Raw genomic sequence first — 24,457 nt, 5'->3', positions numbered from 1 at the left:
TATTGTGTGAAGTAAGGGTTGAAATTTCTTTCTCCTTTTCCTTCCCTGCCTTCTCCTTTCTTTCATACGGCTGTCCAGTTATTCCAGATCATTTATTGAAACAATTACTACTTCTGTTGAATTTTCCTGGAAACTTTGAAGGAATAAAAAAAAAACATATGTGTAGCTCTTTCTAGACTGTGCACCAGCATGCGTGTTGCACGTTCAGTTCCAGATCACCACAATAAAGTGAATGTTGCAATAAAGCAAGTCAAATGAATTTTTGGTTTCCTGATGTATATGGAAGTTATGATTACATTAAGCTATAAAGCGTGCAATAGCATCATGTCTGGACAAACACTGTATATATCTTAATTTAAAACGTTATTCCTAAAAAAAAAAAAATGCTCTCTGAGCTTTCAGGGAGTTATTTTGCTGGGAAAGGCTCTTGCCTCCATGTTGGCTGCTGAAAGTGGGGTGGCTGTGGCAGTGTCTTCAAATAAGGCAACGGTGACGTTTCCCATGTTAATTGATACTTCGTTTTATGAGCAATTTCTCTGTAGTAGAAGATGCTCTTTCATAGCATTTTACCCACAGTGAACTTCCCTCCAAATTGGAGCCCATCTTCTCCAACCCTGCTGCTGCTTTATCAACTAAGTATATGAAATGTTCTAAATCTTTTGCTGCCACCATAACCATCGTCACAACCTCTTCACCATGAATAGATTCCATCCCAAGAAACCACTTTCTTTCCTCATCCACGAAGATCAACACCTTGTCCAAGTTTGATCATGAGGTTGCAGCAATTCAGTGCATCTTGAGGCTCCACTTCTAGTTCTCTTGCTGTTTCCAGCCCACCTGCAGTTACTTCTCCACTGGAATCTTGACCCACTTCAAAGTCATCCGTGAGGGTTGGAATCAACTTCTCCCCAAATCCTGTTCATGTTGATATTTTAACCTCTTCCTATGAATCATGAATATTCTTACTGGCATCTAGAATGGTGAATCCTTTCTAGAAGGTTTTCAGCTGGCTTCCGAGATCCATCAGAGAAATCCCTGTCCGTGGCAGCAATAACCTTATGAAATACATTCATTCATTCATTCATTCATTCATTCATGAGAGAGACAACATGTGAGCAGGGAAGGAACAGAGAGAGACACAGAATGCAAAGCAGGCTCCTAGCTGTCAGCACAGAGCCCGATGCGGGGCTCGAACCCACGAACTGTGAAATCATGACCTGAGCCGAAGTGGGACGCTCAACCCACTGAGCCACCCAGGCTCCCCATATATTCTTAAATAAGGCTTGAAACTTGAATGACTACTTGATCCCTGGGCTGCAGGATAGATGTCGTTAACAGGCATGAAATAACATACATCTTGTATATGTCCACCAGAGCTCTTGGGTGACCAAGTACATTGCCAGTGAGTATTAAATCTTTTGAAAGGAATCTTTTCTTCTGAGTAGCAGTTCTCAGTGGTGAGCTTAAAATTTTCAGTGAGCCATGTTGTGAACAGATGTGCTCTCATCCAGGCTTTGTTGTTCCATTTATAGAGCACATACAGAGTAGATCTAGCACAATTCTTAAGGGCTTTGGGATTTGGGAATGGTAAATGGGCATTGCCTTTAAGTTAAAGTCAGCAGCTACATTACTCCCTAACCAGAGACCCAACCTGTCCTTTGAATCCAGGCATTGACTTCTCTAGCTATGAAAGTCCTAGATGGCATCTTCTTCCAATTGAAGTCTGTTTTGTCTGCCCTGAAAATCTGTTTAGTGTAGCCACCTTCAGTAATTACCTTAGCTAGATCTTCTGGATCTTGCTGCAGCCTCTGTCTCAGCACTTGCTGCCTAACCTTACACTTTTATGTTAGGGAGATGGTTTCTTTCCTTAAACCTCATGAACCAACTTCTGATAGATTCCAGCTTTTCTCCTGCAGCTTCCTCACCTCTTAGCCTTCAGGGAAGGCTGAAGGGAAGGTTCTGGCTGGCTTGATCTTCTATCCAGACCACTAAAACTTTCTCTAGATAAGTAATTAGGCTGTTTTGCTTTATTGTTTTTTTTTATTTTTATCTTTTTAAATCACGGATCACTGGAATAGCACTTCTAATTTACGACTTTTCCTTTGCCTTCACAATTTGGCTGACTGCTGCAAGAGGCCTAGCGCTTTCAACATGGCTTCCTGAGAAAGTTCAATCATTTCTAGCTTTTTAAAGCTTTGAGGGAGAGAAAGTGTGCCTCTGCATATGAGTGGGAGAGGAGCCGAGAGAGAGAGAGGGGGAGAGAGAATCCCAAGCACCCTCTGCAACTGTCAGTGCAGAGTCCCATGAGGGACTCAATCTCACAAACCATGAGATCATGACCTGAGCCTAAATCAAGATTCGGACATGTAACTGACTGAGCCACCCAGGCACCCCTAATCATTTATAGCTTTTGATTTAAAGTGGAAGACATACAACTCTTTTACTTGAGCACTTAGAAGCCATTGTAGGGTTATTAGTTGGCCTAATTTCAATATTGTTGTGTCTCAGGGTGGCCTGAAGAGAGATGTGGAAGCGGATGGTTGTGGCACGGGTTGTGGTGCTCGAAAACAATCATGATAGTAACCTCAAAGCTCACAGATCACCAATAACAAATACAATGAAAAAGTTAGAGATATCGCAAGAATTACCAAAATGTTACACAAAGACCTAAAAGAGCAAATACCATTGGAAGAATGGTGCTGAGAGACTTGCTTGATTACAGGGTTGCCCCAAACTTTAAATTTGTGAAAACAACAAAAGCCCAGAGTATCTGTGAAGGGGAGTAAATCCAAGTGCAATGAAGCAAGTGATGCCTATATTCTGTAACATTGATCTATTGATCAGACTTTACATATCATCCGAATTACTGTAGCTTTACTATCTTAACTATATCTCATTTTGAAATGAGGTAGTGTTAGTCTTCCAACTTTTTTCAGTTGTTTTGACTATACTTAGTCCCTTTCATTTCCGTATAAATTTTATCAGTTTTACAAAAACAGTCTTATAGATTTTGACTGGGATTATATTAAATTTATAGATCAATTTGGGGAGAATTGACATTGTAAGACTGTTTTCATGGTCTCAAACCTGGTGTATGTCTTCATTGATGTAGGACTTTCTTTTAAAAAAAAATTTTTTTTTTAACATTTATTCAATTTTGAGAGTGAGAGAGACAGAGCATGAGAGGGGCAGAGAGAGGGAGACGCAGAATCCGAAGCAGACTCCAGGCTCTGAGCTGTCAGCACAGGGCCCGACGCGGGGCTCGAACTCAGGCTGCGAGATCGTGACCTGAGCTGAAGTCGGACGCTTACCCTACTGAGACACCCAGGCGCCCCTATGTAGGACTTTTAAAATTTTGCTCAGTAATGTTTTATAGTCTTAAACCTATAAATCAGGGGTAAATTTAGAAAAATATATAAGTTTTCCATACCCTTTTATGTTCTTTTAAAATTTCAATTTCTGGTTGCCTATCCTATAGAAACACAGTTGATTTGTATATATCGATCTTAGATCCTGCAACCTTACTAAACCAACTTAATATTTTTCATAATCCACCTGATAGAATTTTATTTAACATCCAGCGCCTCGTAAAATTATAACTGCCTTTTCCTTGTGATGAGAACTTCTATGGTCTACCCTTAGCAACTTTCAAACATGCCATGCAGCAGCATTAACCATAGCCATCATGTAAATTACAACCCCGGTATTTATCTTCTAACTGGAAGTTGATAACTTTGGACCACTTTCCTCCACTTTTGACCACGCCCACCCTCCCAACTTCCACCTCTGGTGACCACAAAACTGGTCTTTGTTTTCTCTGGGTTTGAGTGCGTTTTTATTTACTTTTGTTTTCATTCAAGTATAATTAATACACAGGGTTAGGGTAGGTTCGGGAGTACTGTATAATGATTCAACAATTCTGTACATTTCTTAGTGCTCATCAAGATAACCATACGCTGAACCCCCTTTATCTTTTTCACTCCTCCTCCTCCCCACCTCCCCTCAGGCAACAACCAGCTCTTTATATTTAAGAGTCTGTTTTTTTTGTTTCCTTTATTAGATTCAACCTACGAGTTGCAATCATACAGTATTTGTCTTTCTCTGGCTTCCTTCACTTAGCCGTATACCCTCTAGGTTCATCCATGATGTTGTAAATGGCAAGGTTTTATTTTTTTATGGTTGAGTGATACTCCGGTTGAGCGATACCACATTTTTCCTCCTCTATAAATGGGCATTAGTGTTGCAATTTTAAGTTGGTTTTTTTTTATTCCATATATAAATAACATACTATAGTATTTGTCTTTCTTTGACTTATTTCACTTAGCATGTCTTCAAAGTCCCTCTGTGTCATTGCAAATAGCAGGATTTACATTTTTATGGCTGAATAGTGTCCCACATCTTTATCTGTTCATCTGTCAAAAGGCAGGTTGTTTCCATATCTTAGTTATTGTCAATAACACTATAATGCACACGAGGATGCAGATATCCCTTCCGCAGTGATTTTATTTCCTTTGGATATAGATCCAGAAGTGGAATTGTTGGATCGTATGGTAGTTCTATTTTTAATTTTTTGGGAAACCTCCATACTAGCTGTTCAGTCTTCCATAGTGGCTGTATCAGTTTACATTTCCACTAATAGGGCACCAGGGTTTTCTTTCTTCCGCATCCTCACCAACACTTGTACTCTCTTGTCTTTTTGATAGGAGTTCTAACAGGTGCGAGGTAATACCTCATTGTGGTTTTGATTTTTCTTTCCCTGAGTAGTGGCGTTGAGCACCTTTGCATATACATATTCGCCACTTGAATATCTTCTCTGGAAAAATTTCTCCTCAAATCCCCTGCCTTATTTTTAAATGAGGTTGCTTGTTTTTTTCTGTTATTGAGTTGTAGGGTTCTTCATATATTTTGGATATCAGCTCCTTACCAGAACAGGATTTGCAAATACTTCCTTCCTTTCTGTAAACCGCATTTTTTATTTTGTGTTTCTTTTGCAGTGCAGAAGCCTTTTAGTTTGATGTAGTCCCAGTTTTTAAATATTTGCTTTTGTTGCTTTTGGTGTTCCATACAAAAAATTGTTGCAAAGACCAATGTCAAGAAGCTTTCTTCCTGTGTGTTTTTTTTTTTTTTTCTAGGAGACATGTGGTCTCAAGTCTTACATTTAAGTCTTTAATCCATTTGAATTAATATTTGAGTATTGGAAGAAAGGGGTCCAATTTAATTCTTTTGCATGTGGTTATCCAGTTTCCCTGCATCACGTATTGAAGAGACTGTTTCCTCATTGAGTGTTCTTGGCCCCCTTTTCAAATATTAGTTGGCCAAATATGTCAGAATTACCTCTGGCAATATTCTTTGTTCTGAAAACTATTTAGTATGATGTTAGCGTGCTTTCTTTTTATTAGTGTAAGCATGGCAAATCTTTTCCTATCATTGTGCTTTAAACCTCTTTGGGTCTGTATATTTAAGGCAGTTTATTATAGGCAGGATTTGGTTGTGCTTTGCTATTTATCTTAGTATGACAGTCTGTTCTTTAATTGGAATAAACCATTTACATTTCATATGATTATATGGTTGTATTTGTATTCTATTACCTTGCTATTTGTTTTCTATTTGTCATGTCTGTTTTTTGTTCCACTTTTCCTGATGTGTTTTAGATAAATGGAGTATGTTCAATGACTCCATTTTATCTCCTTTGTCAGTTTATTTGTTATAACTTTGGTGGTTTTTAATAGTTTATGATCTATATACACATTTAACTTACCGTCCTCAATCTTCAGGGAATATTATATTGCTTTACACATCAGTCCTTAAACATGACTTGAGTTTTTGCTACTTTTATCATGCAATTTACTTCTACATAGGCTATAAACTTCTAATTTTATTATTATTTCTAATTGTTATAATTTGTAAAAACTTTAAAAGAATTTATGTTTTGCCACATACTAACTAGTTCTGCTCTTCATTCCTTTGTACAAGTAGAAATTTTGATCTGTTATTATTTCCCTTTAAAGATTTTCAATATTTTTGTGCAGGTCTGTTGCTGATGAATTCTTACAATTTTTACATGTTTGAGAAAGTCTGCTTCAACTTTGTTTTTGAAAGATATTTTCGCTGGATATGGAATTCTGGGCTGAGTTTTTTATCCCAATAATTTAAAGATGCTGCTGCATTGTTTTCTCACTTGATTGTTTCTGATGAGAAGTCCGTTATAATTCTTATTTATTCCCTTATGTGAAAGGTGATGTTTTTCCCTGATAGTGCTTTTCAGATTTTCTCCTTATTAATAATTTTAAACAATTTCATTGTGACGTGCCTTGGTGTAGTTTTTTGTTTTTGTTTTCATGTTTCTTGAGCTTAGGGGTTGTTGAGCTTCTTGGATATGTTGGCTTATAGGTTTTTTTTTTTTTTTTTTATTTAGGAAATTTTAGCCATTACTTCTTGAAAGATTTAGTCTTATTCACTTTTTCCTGTCCTTCAAGGTCTCCAATTCTACATGTTAGCCTATATCATACAGCTTACATATGAATTTTTAATTTATTGTGATTTTTTTTACTGTTTGTTTTTTAAATTTAATTTCAAGCTAGTTAACATACAGTGTAGTCTTGGCTTCAGGAATAGAACCCAGTGATTCATCTCTTACATATGACACATAAGAGATGGTTTGCCTCTTAAGGTTTGCCTCCCTCTGTTTTTTCCTTTTCCTGTTTTTTTTTTCCTTTATCTTATTTTTTTCCCCTTCCTCTGTGTTCATCTGTTGAGTTTCTCAAATTCCACATATGAGTGAAATCATATGACATCTCTTTCTTTGGCTTATTTCACTTAGCATAATACCTTCTAGTTCCATCCATATTGTTGCAAATGGCAAGATTTCATTCTTTTTCATCACCAAGTAGTATTCCAGTGTGTGTGTGTGTACACATATATACATACATACATACATACATACATACCACATCTTCTTTGTCCATTCATCAGTTGGTGGACATTTGGGCTCTTTCAATAATTTGGCTATTGCTGATAGTGTTGCTATAAACGCTGGGGTGCATGGACCCTTTCAAATCAGCATTTTTGTATCCTTTGGATAAATACCTAGTAGTGCAATTCCTGGGTCATAGGGTTGTTCTATTTTTAATTTTTTGAGGAACCTCCACACTGTTTTCCAGAGTAGCTACACCAGTTTGCAGTCCCACCAACAGAGCAAAAGTGTTCCCCCCCCCCCACATCCTTGCCAACATCTGTTGTTTCCTGAGTTATTAATTTTAGCCTTTCTGACAGATGTGAGGTGGTATTTCATTGTGATTTTGATTTGTATTTCCCTGATGATGAGTGATGTTGAGCATCTTTTCGTGTGTCTGTTAGCCATCTGGAGGTCTTCTTTGGAAAAGCAGCCTTTGATGTCTTCTGCCCATTTCTTCACTGGATTATTTGTTTTTTCGGTGTTGAGTTTGGTAAGTTGTTTATAGATTTTTGGATACTAACCCTTTATCTGATATGTCATTTGCAAATATTCTTCTCCCATTCCATCAGTTGCCTTTTAGTTTTGTTGATTGTTTCCTTTGCTGTGCAGAGCTTTTTATCTTGAGGTCCCCATAGTTCATTTTGCTTTTATTTTCCTTGCCTCCAGAGACCTGTCAAGTAAGAAGTTGCTGTGGCTGAGGTCAAAGATGTTGTTGACTGTTTTTTTCTGTACGATTTTGATGGTTTCCTGTCTCACATCCATTTTGAATTTATTGTTATGTATGGAATAAGAAAGTGGGCTAGTTTCATTCTTCATGTCGTTGTCCAGTTCTCCCAGAACCATTGTTAAAGGAACTGTCGTCTTCTACATTAGATACTCGTTCCTGCTTTGTCAAAGATTAGTTGACCATATATTTGTGGGTCCATTTCTGGGTTCTCTATTTCATTGATCTATGTGTCTGTTTCAATGCCAATACCATACTATCTCGATAACGATAGCTTTGTAATACAGCTTAAAGTCTGGAATTGTGATGCCTCCAGGTTTTGGTCTTCTTTTTCAACATTACTTTGGCTGTTCAGGTCTTTCTCTGAATACAAATTTTTGGATTGTTTGTTCTAGCTCTGTGGAGAATGCTGGTGTTACTTCAACAAGGATTGCACTGAATGTGTAGATTGCTTTGGGAAGTATTGACATTTTAACAATATTTGTTCTTTCAATCCATGAGCACAGAATATTTTTCCATTTCTTTGTATCTTCTTCAGTTTCTTTCATAAGCTTTCTATAGTTTTGAGCACAAAGGTCTTTTACCTCTTTGGTTAGGTTTATTCCTAGGTATCTTATGTTTTTGGTGCAATTGTAAATGGGATTGACTCCTTGATATGTCTTTCTGTTGCTTTGTTATTGGTGTATAGAGATCAACCAGTTTCTATACAGTGATTTTATATCCTGTGACTGTGGAATTCATGTGTCAGCTCTAGCAGTTTTTGGGTGGAGTCTTTAAGTTTTCCATGTAGAGTATCATCTCATTTGCAAAGAGTGAAAGTTTGACTTCTTTCTTGCCAGTGTGGATGCCTTTTATTTCTTTTTGTTGTCTGATTGCTGAGGCCAGGACTTGCAGTCCTATATTGAGCAACAGTGGTAAGAGTAAACCTCCCTGTCATGTTCCTGATCTTGAGGGGAAAGCTCTCAGTTTTTCTCCATTGAAGATGATGTTAACTGTTTTCATATTGGTTTTTATGATGTTAAGTTATATTCCTTCTATCCCTACTTTCTTGAGGGTTTTTCTCAAGAAAGGATGCTGTATTTTGTCAAATGCTTTCTCTGCATCTACAGGATCGTATGGTTCTTATCCTTTCTTCCATTAATATGGTGTATCATGTTGATTGACTTGCAAACATTGAACCAGCCCTGAAGACCAAGAATGAATCCCACTTGATTATGGTGAGTAATTTTTTTAATGTACTGTTGAATTCGACTTGCTACTATCTTGTTGGGAATTTTTGCATCCAGGTTCATCAGGGATATTGGCCTGTAATTCTTTCTAGTGAGGTCTTTTTCTGATTTTTGGAATCAAGGTAATGCTGGCTTCATAGAATGAGTTTGGAAACTATCCTTCTATTTGTATTTTTTGTAGCAATTTGAGAAGAATAGGTCTCTTCTTTAAATGTGTGGTAGAATTCCCTTGGGAAGCCATCTGGCCCAGGACTCTTAATTGTTGGGGGAGACTTTTGATAACCGATTCAATTTCTTTGCTGGTTATGGGCCTGTTCAAATTTTCTAGTTCTTCCTGGTTGAGTTCTGGTAGTATGAGAGTGTCTAGGAATTCATCCATTCCTAGGTTGCCCAGTTTGTTGGCATATAATTTTTCATAGTATTGTCTTATAAGTGTTGGCATTTCTGTGGTTTTGGTTGTGATCTCTCTGCTTTCATTTGTGATTTGATCTATTTAGGTCCTCTCTCCTTTTGAGAAGTCTAGCTAGGGGGTTATCAATTTTGTTTATTCTCCCAAAGAACCAGCTCTTAGTTCATCTGTTCTACTGACCCTTTTTTTTTTTTTTTTAAATTCTGTATCATTTATTTCTACTCTAATCTTTATTTCCTTTATTCTGCTGGCTTTGGACTTTATTTGCTGCCCTTTTAGGTATAAGGTTAGGTTGTATAGTTTGGGACCTTTTTGCTTCTTGAGATAGGCCTGAATTGCCATGTATTTTCCTCTTAGGACTGCCTTTGCTGCATCCTAAAGGTTTTGGACTGTCATATTTTCATTTTCATTTGTTTCCATGTATTTTTTAATTTAAGTTCCTGGTTAACCCACTCATTCTTTAGTAGGATGTTCTTTAACCTCCATATCTTTGAGGGCTTTCCAAATTTTTTTCTTGTGTCTGATTTCAAGTTTCATAGCATTGTGGTCTGAAAACCTGCATGGTATGATCTCAGTCTTCTTGTACCTGTTGAGGGATGATTTGTGACCCAATATGTGATGTATTCTGGAGAATTTTCTCAGTGCACATGAGAAAAATATGTATTCTTGCTGCTTTAAGATGAAATGTTCTGAATATTTCAGTCAAGTCTATCTGGTTCAATGTGTCATCAGAGCCATTGTTTCCTTATTAATTTCTGCTAAGATGATCTGTCCATTGTTGTAAGTACAGTATTAAAGTCTCCTACAATTATGGTATCTTTATCAATCTGTTTGTTTGTGATTAATTGGAAGCACCCAAATATATAAACCAAGTTGGGAGTACTATTTACAATTGTTAGCTCTGCTTGATGAATAGACTTCTTAATTATGATATGATGCCCTTCTTTATCTCTTGTTACAATCTTCGTTTTAAAATCTAGTTTGTCTGATGTAAGTATGGCTACTCCAGCTTTCTGTTGACATCGATTAACATGATACATGGTTCTCCATCCCCTCACTTTCAATCTGCAGGTGTCCTCAGGTCTAAAATAGTCTCTTGTAGCCAGCATGTAGATGGATCTTGTTTTTTTAAACCATTCTGCTACCCTATGTCTTTTGACTGGGGCATTTAGTTCATTTAGAAGATATGAATTTAGTGTCATTGTGTTGTCTGTAGATCTCATGTTTGTGGTGATGTTTTCTGGTCCTTTGTAGTCTTTTCTGCTTTCCACCCAGAGTCCCCCTTAGGATCTTGCAGGGCTGGTTTAGTGTTTACAAACTCCTTTAGGTTTTGTCTCTTTGGGAAAGCCTTTATTATTCTGAATGACAGTCTTGCTGGGTAAGGATTCTTGGCTGAACATTTTTCCTGTTCACACTGAATATTTCCTGCCACTCCCTTCTGACCTGTCAAGTTTCAGTGTACAGGTCTGCTACTACCCTTGTGTGTCTACCCTTGTAGGTTAAGGACCTTTTGTCCTTAGCTGCTTTCAGAATTCTCTATCCTTAGATTTTGCAAGTTTCACTATGCCATGTTGTGGTGTTGACCTTGTCCGTTGATTTGAAGGCTGTTCTCTGTGCCTCTTGGACTTGAATGCCTGCTTCCTTCCCCAGATTAGGAAAGTTCTCAGCTATAATTTGTTCAAATAAAACTTCTACCCCTCTTTCTGGCTCTTCTTCTGGGACTCTTATGATACAGATACTGTTTCATTTCGTGGAATCCCTTGGTTCTGTAAGTCTCCCCTCATGATCTAGTAACTTCCTTTCCCTCTTTTTTTTTCCAGCTTTATTATTTTCCATAGTTTTATCTTCTATTTCAACTATTCTCTCTTCTGCATCTTCCATCCTCGCTGTCACTGTATCTAGTTTGTTTTACATCTCAGCCACAGCTTTTTTTTTTTTTAATTCATCCTAACTAGTCCTTACATCTTTGATCTCTGCAGAAGGGGTTTCTCTGGTGGCTTCTATGCTCTATTCAAGCCCAGTTATTAGTCTTATGACTGTTGTTCTAACTTCTAACAGTAAGTCCCTGGCTATGATTTCTTGACCTTTCTTTGGGCGAGAATTCTTCTATCTTGTCACTTTGACTCAGCTTATGTCTTTTGTGTTTTAAAAGCTTGTTATGTGTCCTGCACCTGAGAGTACTACTATATTAGAAAGGGGTTATATGCTGTTCAGGGCCTAGCACTCCAGGAAGTGTTTCTGGTGTATGTTGCATACACTCTGCTGTTGGGTTTTGGCTGCTCTATCCCACTGGTCAGTCCTCTGCAGAGCTTCTCCTTGTTTGCATTGGTAGGGTGTTTGGACTTTTAATTAAGTGTACTTTTATTTATTGAAATAACCCTGGGGAAAAAATGGCAGTGAGGTGGGGAGGCCTAATCCCATAAAAAGAGAGAAGGAAAGGGAACAACAACAAAAAGGGAATCAAAAAACTTTAAGGCTGATTTCAAGGAAAAGAAAGGGAAAAAAAGAGATAAGAAGGAAAAAGAAAAGAATAAAAAAGCCCGGTCCAAGAAAAAAAAAAAAAAAAAAGATGACAAAAAACAAATCAAACTATGAGCCTGATTGCAAAAGAAAAAAATGAGGAAAAAAGAAACAGCTGTCTGTTGGTGCCTAGGGATGCTCACTGTGCTAGTCTGAAGAGGAGGCTGGCTCTGTTGGCTCAGTGTCCATCTCGCCCCCGTAAATAAGCAGTTGCCAGACATGGAGGGGCAGGGTTTGATGTAAGTGGATCCTGCCTCCGCTGGGGTCCACTGTGCTCCTCCCTGAAGTACCACCTTTTTGGTTTTGAGAAGGAAAATGGTGCCACCCCACTCTCTCATCCCTAGACCAGGGCTCTCAACCCCCACTATTCTGGTAGCCCTCCCAGAATAGCAAGGGCCGTCAGCTTGCCCTGCATCACAACGATCCTGTACTTCCTCTTTGGCACACATCGGGGATTCAAAACCCAAAGTTTTAAAGGACGTGGCATGGATCCATTCCTCTCCTGAGTGGAGCCTCTCCACGCTGCTGATGAAAGGCCTTTGGCTGACACCTGCAGGGTCTTCTGTCTTTGGGGAGGCAATAAACAGTCTCCCAAAGGTACTCCAGGAAGGGGACTATTCTCTCCCAGTGTGCCCCAGAGTTCTCTATACCACGCTATGCACTCCATGGCCAGCTCCCTCCTTACAAACACGCACCATGGCGCCACTCTGGAGAGTCACGCACTTCTGAAACCTCAGAGTTTGATCTCCAAAAGATGTTTGCAAAAATGAACTAGGACATTAGCACTTCTTGTTCCCCAGTCCATGGTCCAGAGAGGTTTTCCTCCTGTGGTAACCATATACCACACTTTCTCAATGCCTCCTTCACTTGCTCTCCCTTTTATCTCTCCATAGAAAGGATTCCCTCCCCTCCATGGCTGTGCCATTTTCTTTCGCCCAATTCACATCACATACCTCGCTCCTGCCAAGCTATCTCCCTCGAACTGTGGAGATCCTTCTGCCACTCCACAGATCTATTTCCTGGGTGTCCCAAGTAATCTGACCTCAATACAGCTGTGTTTGAGGGACAAGGATAGCCCAGGGTCCCCCTAATTCTCCACCATCTTAACTCCTCTTTGTCTCTACCCTGATTCTCTCTTGCTGCTTTAAGTTTTTTCTTTATAGCTACTTTTGGTCACTTTAATTAATATGCATCTTATTGTGAATTTTAGGTGATTGAATTTTTGGGAGGGATCTTGGGTTGAACTTAGGATGGAATCTCTGTACCTCCTGGATCTGGATATTTGTTTCCTTTCCTTGATTAGGGAAGTTTCCAGACATGATCTCTTCAAATTTCTGCCCCCTTTTCTCTCTTCTGGGATTGCTATAATATGAATGTTACTATGTTTGATGGAGTCAGAGTTCCCTAAGTCTATTCTCATTTTGCATAGTTGTTTTTCATTCAGCTTAGACTTTCTATTCTGTCTTTCAGGTCATTAATTCATTTTCTGCTGCATCTAGACTGTTATTTATTCCATCAAGTATATTTTTCAAATTTCATTTATTGAGTTGTTCATCTCTGGTTCTTTTTAGTCTCTGTGTTAAGGGTCTTACTGATGTTCTCCACTCTCAAGTCCTGTGAGTATCTTTATGATAATTACATTAAATTCTCTATCAGGCATATTACTTCTGTCTGTTTTGCTTTGGTCTCTTGGTTTTGGTCCTATTCTTTCACTTGGGAGATGTTTCTCTCATTTCGTCTGACTCTGTGTCTATTTCTATGTGTTAGAAAAGTCAGCTACTTCTCTTGTTCTTAGGAGGTTCTGTTCTGTAGTGCCCTGTACTACAGTGCCCCTTGTTCCCCAGGGACTGGGACTTCATGGAGTGTCTCTTATTTGTTTTGCATATGCTCTGCTATTGAATCTTGGCCTCTTTTACCTTCAGTCCAGATCTCTGCAGATCTCTGCTGCCCTAATGTGGGCCAGCAAGGTGTTTGGTGGTCTGCTTGCAAAATGAGACCCACCCATGCCGCTACTGGAACTGAATTCCCACAAAATGTGGGAGTCAGGAGATGTGGTATTGGCGGTGTTTGTGCTGGTCTTCTGGGGAAAGGGGTCTGTCGTGATGGGGCTGAGACCAGAGTGACTCGGAAGGGCTGATGCACTGAAGTATGTGGGGTTGGGGGTATGGGATATTGTGGTTTGGTGCAAGCAAGTTAAATAAGGAGTGCCAGGGCCACTTAGGTGACCATTGTTTATGCTGGGGCATGAGGGAGGGAAATAGCATCTGCCAGCTCCCTTGTTGTTGGAAGGGTACCCTCATGATCCCTCCAGGCTGCTCCCTGAAATGAGCAAATCACCCTCCCACCTGCCCCCAACATTATTCATATTCATAGCTGTATATACACAGGCTTTTCCTCCTGTTGTCTCTTTAATGCTGTCTCTCTAATGTCATCTGGGCTCCCCCAGATCCAAGCTTGCCAATTTTTAAAATTCCAGGCTTTAAGTCTGGCTGATTTTACAAACTTATAAATTCAGCTTCTTACTTTCAAAGGCAAATGTTACAGAGATCTGTCCTCCCTATTTGTGGGCTGCCCAGTGCCGAAGTCTGTTTTCTGCCCTTCTCTGCAACATTGGTCCTATTCCTGCTTTAGATGGCCACTGTCAATTTTACTTCCAGAACTTGTCTTTGCTTTTCCTACCTTTGATGTGGCCTCTTCCCTACCTTTAGTTGTGTAGTTTGTTCTGTCAGTCTTGGAGTTGTTTTGGGGGTTTATTCTGACATGGTTCTTGTCCCCTTGTATCCACGGGACAAGATAAACTTAAGGTCTTCCTACTCTACTATCTTCCTAGCCAACTCCCCAAACTGATGGTTACCAGAGAGGAGATGGGGGAAATAGGTGTACTCTTTAATCCCCATCCCCTATTGAAAAGTACGTTTATTCTATATGCTAACTAACTTGGATATAAATTTAAAAATAAATAAAACAAAAAATACATTTATAATGATGAAAAAATAAATGATACTAGATATAGAAAACCCTGTAGTTTCCACCAAAAACTACTAGAGCTGATAAATGTAAAGTCAATATACAGAGATCTGTTGCATTCTTTTACAGTAATAATGAAGCAGGAGAAAGTGAAATTAAGAAAACAACTCCATTGACAACTACACCAAAAACACTAAAATAGGCAGGAATAAACTTAACCAAAGAGGTGAAAAACCTGTACTCTGAAAACTATAAAACACTTGTAAAAAATTTCAAGTTGATGCCAAGAAATGGAAAGACATTCCATGCACATGGGTTAGAAGGACAAATATTGTTAAAAATGTCTATACTACCCAAAGCAATCTATACACTTAATGCAATCCCAATTAAAATGCCCATGTCATTTTTAATGGAGCTAAAACAATTCTATAATTTGTATGAAACCATAAAAGATAGTGAATATCCAAAGCAATCTTAAAACATAACAAAACTGGAGGTATCACGATTTCAGACTTCAGGTTATATTACAAAACAGCAGTGATAAAAACAGTATGGTGTTGGCATAAAAATTGACTCAGATCAATGGAATAGAACAAAACCCATAAATAAACCCACAATTATGTGGTCATTCAATCTTTGACAAAAGAGAAATGGATATACAGTGGGAAGAAGACAGTCTCTTCAACAAATAGTGTTGGGAAAACTGGACAGCCACTTGCATAAGCATGAAACTGGACCACTTTCTTTCACCATACACAAAAATAAGTTAAAAATAAATTCAAGACCTAAATGTGAGACCTGAAACCAAAAACATCTAGAAGAGAACACAGACAGCAATATGACATTAGCCATAGGAAAATTTCTGTTTGTTGCCTCTAGAGGCAAGAGAACTATGGAGTAAAAATAAACCATTGGGACTACTGCAAGATAAAGTTAGTGTGTGGTGAAATGTTCAACGAAACCAAATGATAACCTACAGAATGGGAGAAGATATTTGCAAATAACGTATCCAATAAAGGGTTAGTATCCAAAATATATAAAGAACTGATAAACTTCAACACCCAAGAAACAATCCCATTTAAAAATGGGCAGGTGCCATGAACAGACATTCCTCCAAAGAAGACCTCTGGATGGCCAACAGACACATGAAAATATGCTCAACATCATTCATCAGAAAAATGCAAATCAAAACCAAAATGAGATATTACCTCATACCTGTCATAATGGCTGAAATCAAAAACACAAACAGCAGGTGGTGTTGAGGATGTGGAGAAAAAGGGAACCTCTTGCATTGTTGGTGGGAATGCTAATTGGTACAGCTGTTGTGGAAAACGGTATAAAGTTTCCTCAAAAAAATTGAAACTGAAATACTATATGGTCCAGTAATCCCATTACTGGTTATTTACCTGAAGAAAACAAAAACACTAATTTGAAAAGATATATGCACCCGTATGATTATTGTACCACTATTTACAATAGCCAGGATATGGAAACCAAGTGTTCATCAACAGATGAATGGATGAATGTTACAAATAAAACTATCCTATGATCGAGCAATCACCCACCTGGTATTTTCCAAAAACACAAAAACACTAATTCAAAGTTATATATGCACCCGTATGTTTATGGAAGTTATTTACAATAGCCAAACGATGGAAGCAGTCCAGGTGTCCTCATGTGAACTAATAAGTTTTAACATAAAATTGAAAAAATTTTCGAATATGCAGAACAAAGAAATGGTTGAGATAATCTTTAGTGTATAGTTCAGTAGCATTAAGTACATGTACCTTGTACAACCATCCCCACTAGTCAATCCATCGAACTCTTTATCTTGCAAAAACAAACTCTTTACCCATTTTTTGTATAGTTGACATGCAGTATTAATTTCGGTTGTACATCCTAGTGATTCAACAATTATATATGTTTATGTATAAATTGGATACGTTATATAAATCACATAGTATTTCTCTTTCTCTGACTTCTTTCACTTAGCAGAATACCCTCGAGTTCCATCCATCACAAATGGGAAGATGTAATCGATTGTTTTATGGCTGAGTAATATTCCATTGCATAGTGTACCATATCTTCTTTATTTTTTTAATCTGTCAGCGGACACTAAGGTTGCTTCCATATCTTCGCTATTGAAAATAGTGCTGCAGTAAACACAGGGCACATGTGTCTTTCAAATTATGTCTTTGTTTTATTCAGGTAAATACCTGGAAGTCGAATTGCTGGGTTGTATGGTATTTCTATTTTTAATTTTGAGGAAACGGCATACTGTTTTCCATAATGGCTGCACCAATTTACATTCCTACCTTTTCTCTACATCCTCACCAACACTTGTTATTTCTTGTTTGATACTAGCATTTCCAACAGGTGTGAGGTGATATCTCGCTGTGGTTTTGATTTGCATTTCCCTGATAAGTGGCATCTTTGCATGTGTCTGTTGGTCATCTTTATGTCATCTTTGGGAAGAGGTCTATTCAGGTCCTCCACGCATTTTAGAATTACTTGTCTTTTTGGTGTTGACTTATATCACTGCTTCATATATTTTGGTTATTAACTCCTTACCCGATAAATCAGTTACATAAATCTTCTTTCATTAAGTAGGTTGTCTGTTCCTTTTGTCGATGGTTTCCCTTGCTGTGCAAAAGCTTTTTATTTTGGTGTAGTCCCAATGGTTTGTTTTTGGCTTTTGTTGCCCTTGCCTGAGAAGACCAAGAAAAATATTGTTACAGCTGATGTCCATGAGTTTACTGCCTATTTCCTTCTAGGAGTTTTATGGTTGCAGTTCTTCTGTTTAGGCCTTTGTTCCACTTGAGTTTATTTTTTTGTATGGTGTAAGAAAGTGGTCCAGTTTCATTCTTTTGCATGTACCTGTCCATTTTTCTCAACACCACGTATTGAAGAGATTGTCTTTTCCCCATAGTATGTTCTTTACTCCTTTGCTGTAGATTACTTGACCATGTAACTGTGGGTTTATTTCTGGACTGTCTGTTCTATTGATCTGTGTGTCTGTATCTGGGCCAGTACCATACTGTTTTGATTACTAAAGCTTTGTAATAAAATTTGAAATTTGGGACTGGGATACTGCCATTTTCCTTCTTTTTTTCTCAAGGTTGCTTTGGATATTGGGGGTCTTTTGTGGTTCCATACAAATTATTCCAGTTAAAAATACTCTGGTATTTTGATGGAGGTTGTATTGAATCTGTAGATTGCTTTGGATAGCATGGACATTTTAACAGTATTATTCCAATTCATGAGCACAGTATATCTTTCCATTTATTTATATCGTTTTCATTAGCTTTCATTAACATTCTACAGTTCTCAGAGTATAGATCTTGCACTACTTTGGTTAAATTTATTTTTTAGGTGGTTTTTTTTGGTGTAATTTTATATGGGTTGTTTTATTAACTTCCCTGGTAGTTCATTATTAGTGTATAAAAATGCAACAGATTTCTGTACACTTTGTATCTGCAACTTTACTGAATTCATTTATTCTAATAGTTTTTTGTGGAGTCTTTATGGTTTCTATATGCAGTTATTATGCCATCTGCAAATAGTGATAGGTTTTTTTTTTAATGTTTTATTTATTTTTGAGAGAGACAGAGAATGTGAGTGGGTTGGGGCAGAGAGAGAGAGAGGGAGGCACAGATTCTGAAGCAGGCTCCAGGCTCCAGGCTCCGAGCTGTCAGCACAGAGTCTGACACGGGGCTTGAACTCACGAGCTGTGAGATCATGACCTGAGCTGAAGTCGGATGCTCAACCAACTGAGCCACCCAGGTGCCCCAGATAGTGACAGTTTTCCTTCTTCCTCATGAATTTGTGTTTATTTCTTGTCTGCTGCAGCTAGGCCTTCCAGTACATGTTGAGTAAAAGTGATGATAGTAGGCATCCTTATTGTCGCTGATCTTAGAGTAAAAGCTTTCGGCCTTTCACCGTGGAGTAGGATATTAGCTGTGGGTTTGTCATATGTGGTTTTATTACGTTGAGGTATGTTCTCTTTAAACTTATGTTGAGAGTTTTTATTACAAATGGATGTAGAATTTTGTCAAATGTTTTTTTCTGCATCTTTTGAGATCATCATATTACTTTTATCCTTCATTTTGTTAATGTGTGTATCACGCTGATTGATTTGTGGCTATTGTACTATCCTTGCATCCCTGAAATAAATACCACTTGATTGTGGTGAACGATCCTTTTCATGTGTTACTGAATTCAGTTTGCTGATATTTTTTTTGAGGATTTTTGAATCTATGTTCATCAGGAATATTGGTCTGTTTTTTTTTTCTTTTTGTAATATAACTCTGTACCATTAAACTATAGCTCCCAATTTCCCCCTCCCCCATCCCCTAGTCTGAATTTGACTAGCATAGGTATACCATATAAATTTGTCCTTTTGTGTCTGGCTTATTTCACTTAGCATAATGTTTTCAAGATCCATTCATGTTGTAACTTTTGTTACAACAATTTCCTTTCTTTTGAAGATTGAATATACATACATACCACATTTTGCTTATCCATTTATTCTTCAGTGGACACTTGGGTGGCTTCCACCTTTTAGCTATTGTGAATAATGCTGCTATGAACATGGGTGTTTGAATACCTGTTTGAATTCCTACCTTCAATTCTTTTGCATGTATCCAGAAGTGGAATTTATGTAAAACAGTCTAGTTTTAATTTTTTGAGATTCTCCGGAACAACTGCATCATTTTATATTCCTACTAACAGTGCACAAGGGTGTAAATTTCTCCACCTCCTTGCCAACACCGTTGTTTTTGATAATAGTCGTGCTAATGCACATAAGACAGTATCTTTCTGGGGGTGTGAGTTGCTTTTATAATTACTGATGTTGAGACTCTTTTCATGTGCTTATTGGCCACTTGCATATGTTACTTGGAGAAATGGCCAAGTAATGAAATTTGCTCATTTATTGTTGAGTTGTAGGAGTTCTTTGCATATTTTAGATGTTAACTGTATCAAATATATGATCTGAAAATATTCCACTCTATGGGCTGTTTTTTCACTTCGTTGATTATATATCTTGGTGCACAGAAGGTTTTAATTTGATAAAGTCCAATGTATTTTTTTCTTTTGTTGGCTATGTTATTGGTGTCATACTTAAGAAATCGTTGCCGGCAAGGTCCAACGTCATTTAAGTTTTTCTCTGTTAGGAGGTTTATTGTTTCAATGATTATGTTTCAGTCTTGGATCTATTTTGAGTTTCTTTTTGTATTTGTAGAAGGTCCAGCTTCATTCTTTTGAATGTGAATTTCTAGGCTTCTCAACACCATTTGTTGAAGAAATTATTCTTTCCCCCGTTGAATAGTTTTGGTATCTTTGTCAAAAAATCATTCGGCCATATGTGAGAAAGTTTTTTTTCTGTGCACTCCCTTCTATCATTGGTCTGTATGTCTGTCTTCGTGGCAGCACCGCAGTGTTGTGACTGTCATTTTGTAGTAAGTTTTGAAATCAGGGAGTGTGACGTATTCAGTTTTGTTCTTGTTTTCCAAGACTTTTTTTTTTTTTTTTTTTTTTTTTTTTTTTTCATTTCTGAGTTCTTTGGGATATCATATGACAATTAGGATGGGTTCCCTTCTTTCTGAAAAAATTAGGATTTCTATAAGGATCGTATTGAATTTGTAGAATGCTTTGTGTAGTGTTGGCATCTTAATAATATTCTAATCCATGAACATGGGATATCTTTCCATTTTTCACCTCCTTGAGTCTATGCCTAAATAATTTGTTTTTGATGCTGTTGTAAATGGAATTATTTTCTTAATTTCCTTTGCAGATTGTTCTTTATTGGTGTATAGAAACACAACTGACGTCTCTGTGTTCATTTTGTATCCTGCAACTTTGTGGAAATTATTTTTTTTATGTTGATTATTATTTTTGAGAGACAGAGACAGACATAGCACAAGTGGGGGAGGGGCAAAGAGCGAGGGAGACACAGGATCTGAAGCAGGCTCCAGGCTCGAAGCTGTGAGCATGCTTAACCGACTGAGCCACCCAAGGAGCAAGCCCCCGGTGGAAATTAATTATTAAAGGACTAATAAGTAAATGTAACAAAATTGAAGCATACAAGATTAATATACAAAATCAAGTTTCTTTCTGTATGCTAGCAACAATCAAATTTTTTAGCATCACCATTTACAATAGTATTAAAAATGACATAGATAAGGATTAATTTGGCAAAAGATTTGCAAGACTTTTACACTGAAGAGCACAAGGTATTGCTAAGAGCTATTAAGGAAGATCTGAATAAATGGAGAGAGAGAACTCTCTCTCCTCATGGGATGGCAGCCTGAATGTTGATAAGATGCCAATTTTTCTCAAATTGATCTCTAATAGGTTTCATACAAACCCAGTTCAAATCCCAGCAGAGATTTGTGTTTTTGTTTTTAGAAATTGGCAAGGTATTTTTAGATTTCAGATGGGAATTTAAAGAACCTGTAACTCCCAGAACAAATTTCAAAAAGAAATACAAAGTGACTAATATATTATGTATTTCAAGACTTTGTATAAAGCTAACAGTAACCAAGAGAGTATGTTGTTGCCATAAAGGTAGATAGATAAGTGGAACAGAGTGGGAAGTCTTCCTATGCCTATATGGACAACTGCCATGTGACAAAAATGCAAAGACAATTCAGTGGAGAAATCACTTTTTCCAACAAATGGTGCTAGAACCATTGACTCTCTGAATATGCAACAAGATCGATGGTATTTGGTCTTTACATTCCACCACACACACACATACACACACACACACACACACACACAAATAACAAAATCAATCATAAATCCAAATGTAAAAACCTAACTGAAAGAAAGCATAAGAAAACATCTTTGTGACCTTCCATTAGGCAAAGATTTTTTAGATATAACACCAAAGTGCGGGCCATAAAAAAACAAATTGACAAATTGAACTTAATCAAAATTTAAAACTTTCCAAAAAAAATTTAGGAGAATGAAGGGAGCGGATACACACTTGCAGAAAAAATTGGTAAAACCTGTACTTATTAAAGGACTTGTACCCAAAATATGTTAAGTACTCTCAAAATTCAATAACAAAACTACAACCCGGTAAAAATATAGGCAAAAGATTTGAACAGCCACTTCAGTAAGGAAGATCTACAGATGATAGGTAAGTATTTGTTCAATGTCATTAGCTATTAGGGAAATCTAGATGAAAATTATGAGATACTAGCACACATGTAGTACAGTGACTAAATGAGAAATACAGACTATACCAAGTGTTGGTGAGGTTGTAAAGAACAACTGGGACTTTATACACTGCTGGTAGTTTTTTAAAATGTTAAATATGTACGTGTCTCACAGTCTCGCTTCTCCACTCCTAGCTGTCTACCCAAGAGAAGGAACAGCATATGTCCACACAAATGAGTGTTTAGAGCAGCTTTATTTGTAATTATCCTGAACTGGAAACAACCCAAATGCCCATCAACAGATGGGTGCATAAACAGATTTTAGTATATCCATATGACGGACTACTACTCAGAAATAAAGAAATAAAAAGTTGATACACACAACTGAATAATCTCCAAATAATCATGCCAAATGAAAGAAGCCAGACAAAAAAGACTACACGTTGTATGATTCCATTCACATAAGATACTAGAAAATGCAAACTAACTTATAGAGGCAGAAAGTGGATCAATGGTTACCCAGAAATATGGTGCGTTAGCTTTTTCGTTTGTCTTTGATTTTGGTTTTCATTATGACAAAAACACTTAGCGTGAGTTCTACCATCTTGACACATTTTTAAGTGCAGAGCACAGTATTGTTAACTGTAGGCACAGTGTGAAACAATGGATCTCTAAAACTTATCCTGCGTCTTCCACAACGTTATACCTATTGAAAAATAACTCCATATTTCTCTCTCCAGCTCCTTTCAATAACCTCTCTATTGTTTCTATCGTTTGACTATTTTAGATATCGGATATCTAAAATATCAGATATGTAGATATCACTTTAGATATTCTAGAAGTAGAAGCATGCTCTATTTGTCCTTTTGCGGCTGGTTTGTTTTATCAAAATGCCTTCCAAGTTTATCCATGTTGTTACATATTTCAGGATTTTCCTTTAATGCTGAATAGTATTCGTGTGTGTCTGTCTGTAAGTAACGTATATAACACCACATTTTATCCATATTGTCTCCATAACTTGACTATTGTAAGTAATACGTAAATGAATATTGGATTGCCAGTATCTCGTCAAGCTCTTGATTTTAATTCTTTTGGGTGTATACCCAGAAATACAATTGCTGGATCATACGTTAGTTCTACTTTTAATTTTTTGAGGAATTTCTATATTGTTTTCCATGGTGGCTATACCATTTTACACTCCTACAAACAATTTGTGAGTGTTCCAATTTCTCCGCATTTTCACCAACACTTGTTATCTTTTGGGTGTGGTTGTTTTTTTTAAATCATAGCATATATCCAATAAGGAGTTAATTACCAAAATACCTAAGGAACTCCTACAACTCAATAGCCATAAAATCAGCCCAATTTAAAAAGCGGGCAAAGGACTTGAATAGACACTTCTCCGAAGACCATAAATGGCCAGCAGGTATATGAGAAATTGCTCAGTATTCACTAATTATTGGGAAGAGCTTTCTTGTTAAGCTTCCTTGTTGATTCTAAGGAAGAGCCAGGCAGGAAATGCCATTCTGCAGCATTGCCACACCTCCCTGCTTCCCTGCTGGTTTTAACTTGGCCTTCCCAGTTCTCTGTATGCCCGGCAGAGAAGAGTCCAACAAAGATTCCTTTGCTTTAAAGAACCAGTTGTTGTCTGGTAGAGAATCTATAGAAATGGGTTATAAGATAAGAAGTCCCTCTGCAGGATTGGGGGTGGGGAGTACCTCCCACGCACTGGGCTCACAATCAGACAAAGGGCACAGAAAGGGGGGAAAAATGTCTGGGCTGGGCAGTGAAGGGAAGGAGAAGGCAGTGTTGATACAGTTCTGTTCATCTGACCTATTTTGTTTTAGGGCAGATTCTGCTTCTGACGGGGAGAGAAAGCCAGAAACAAGGATGTCGGTAATGGAGTAACTTTACTTGTCTTAAGGCAGTTACTTTCAAAATTTCAGTTATTTGCAAGTCTTCTTCAAAATGTGTCCCCGCCCTGGTCCTTTATTATCTCTCATTAAATTGATCTGAGACTTATTATAAAAAAATTATTTCACTTTTAAAACGAAAGTCCGTTCTTGCTTTGTTAAAAAAGATTAAGTAGAAGAAAAGTGTTAAGGACCCCCTAGCACCTGTGATTTATCGTGAATCGAATCAGAAGTGTTAATGAACTGAAAAGAAATTATTTACTGTGAGTCCATAACGTGGTTTTTTTTCATTCCTATTTGCACCAACTTACACCCTTTCTGTGTGCCTCTCACTTTAGGAAGCACACTGCTCCAAGTCCATAGTCAGTGCATTTTAAAAACTCTATAATGAACATTAAATGAAATTTTTTTAATTGAGATCATGGGCTTTCATCAAGTTAAGTCTCCATCTGGCTTGCTTTTAGCAATGGTCCTCACTCTCTGCTGCTCAGTCTTTGAACTGGAAACACACTAGGAAAGCTGATGAGACTATTGGAGCCTGGGTCCCTTCCCCCAAAGATTCTGACTTAACTGA

General features: G+C 37.6%; 1 protein-coding gene across 1 annotated transcript in view; it reads left to right on the top strand.

The window, feature by feature from the left end:
• SYCP2L (synaptonemal complex protein 2 like) overlaps positions 1-24,457 on the top strand; it is a 118,427-nt gene that overhangs the window by 50,663 nt on the left and 43,307 nt on the right. The window contains exon 20 of the mRNA XM_060614809.3: positions 23,818-23,866. Coding sequence (XP_060470792.2) covers positions 23,818-23,866 — 49 coding nt within the window. The remainder of the gene's footprint in view (positions 1-23,817; positions 23,867-24,457) is intronic.

This window comes from Panthera onca, chromosome B2, assembly GCF_046562875.1.
Source record: "Panthera onca isolate mPanOnc1 chromosome B2, mPanOnc1 haplotype 2, whole genome shotgun sequence".
Lineage (NCBI taxonomy): Eukaryota > Metazoa > Chordata > Mammalia > Carnivora > Felidae > Panthera > Panthera onca.
This window is presented reverse-complemented; position numbering and strand designations above follow the sequence as displayed.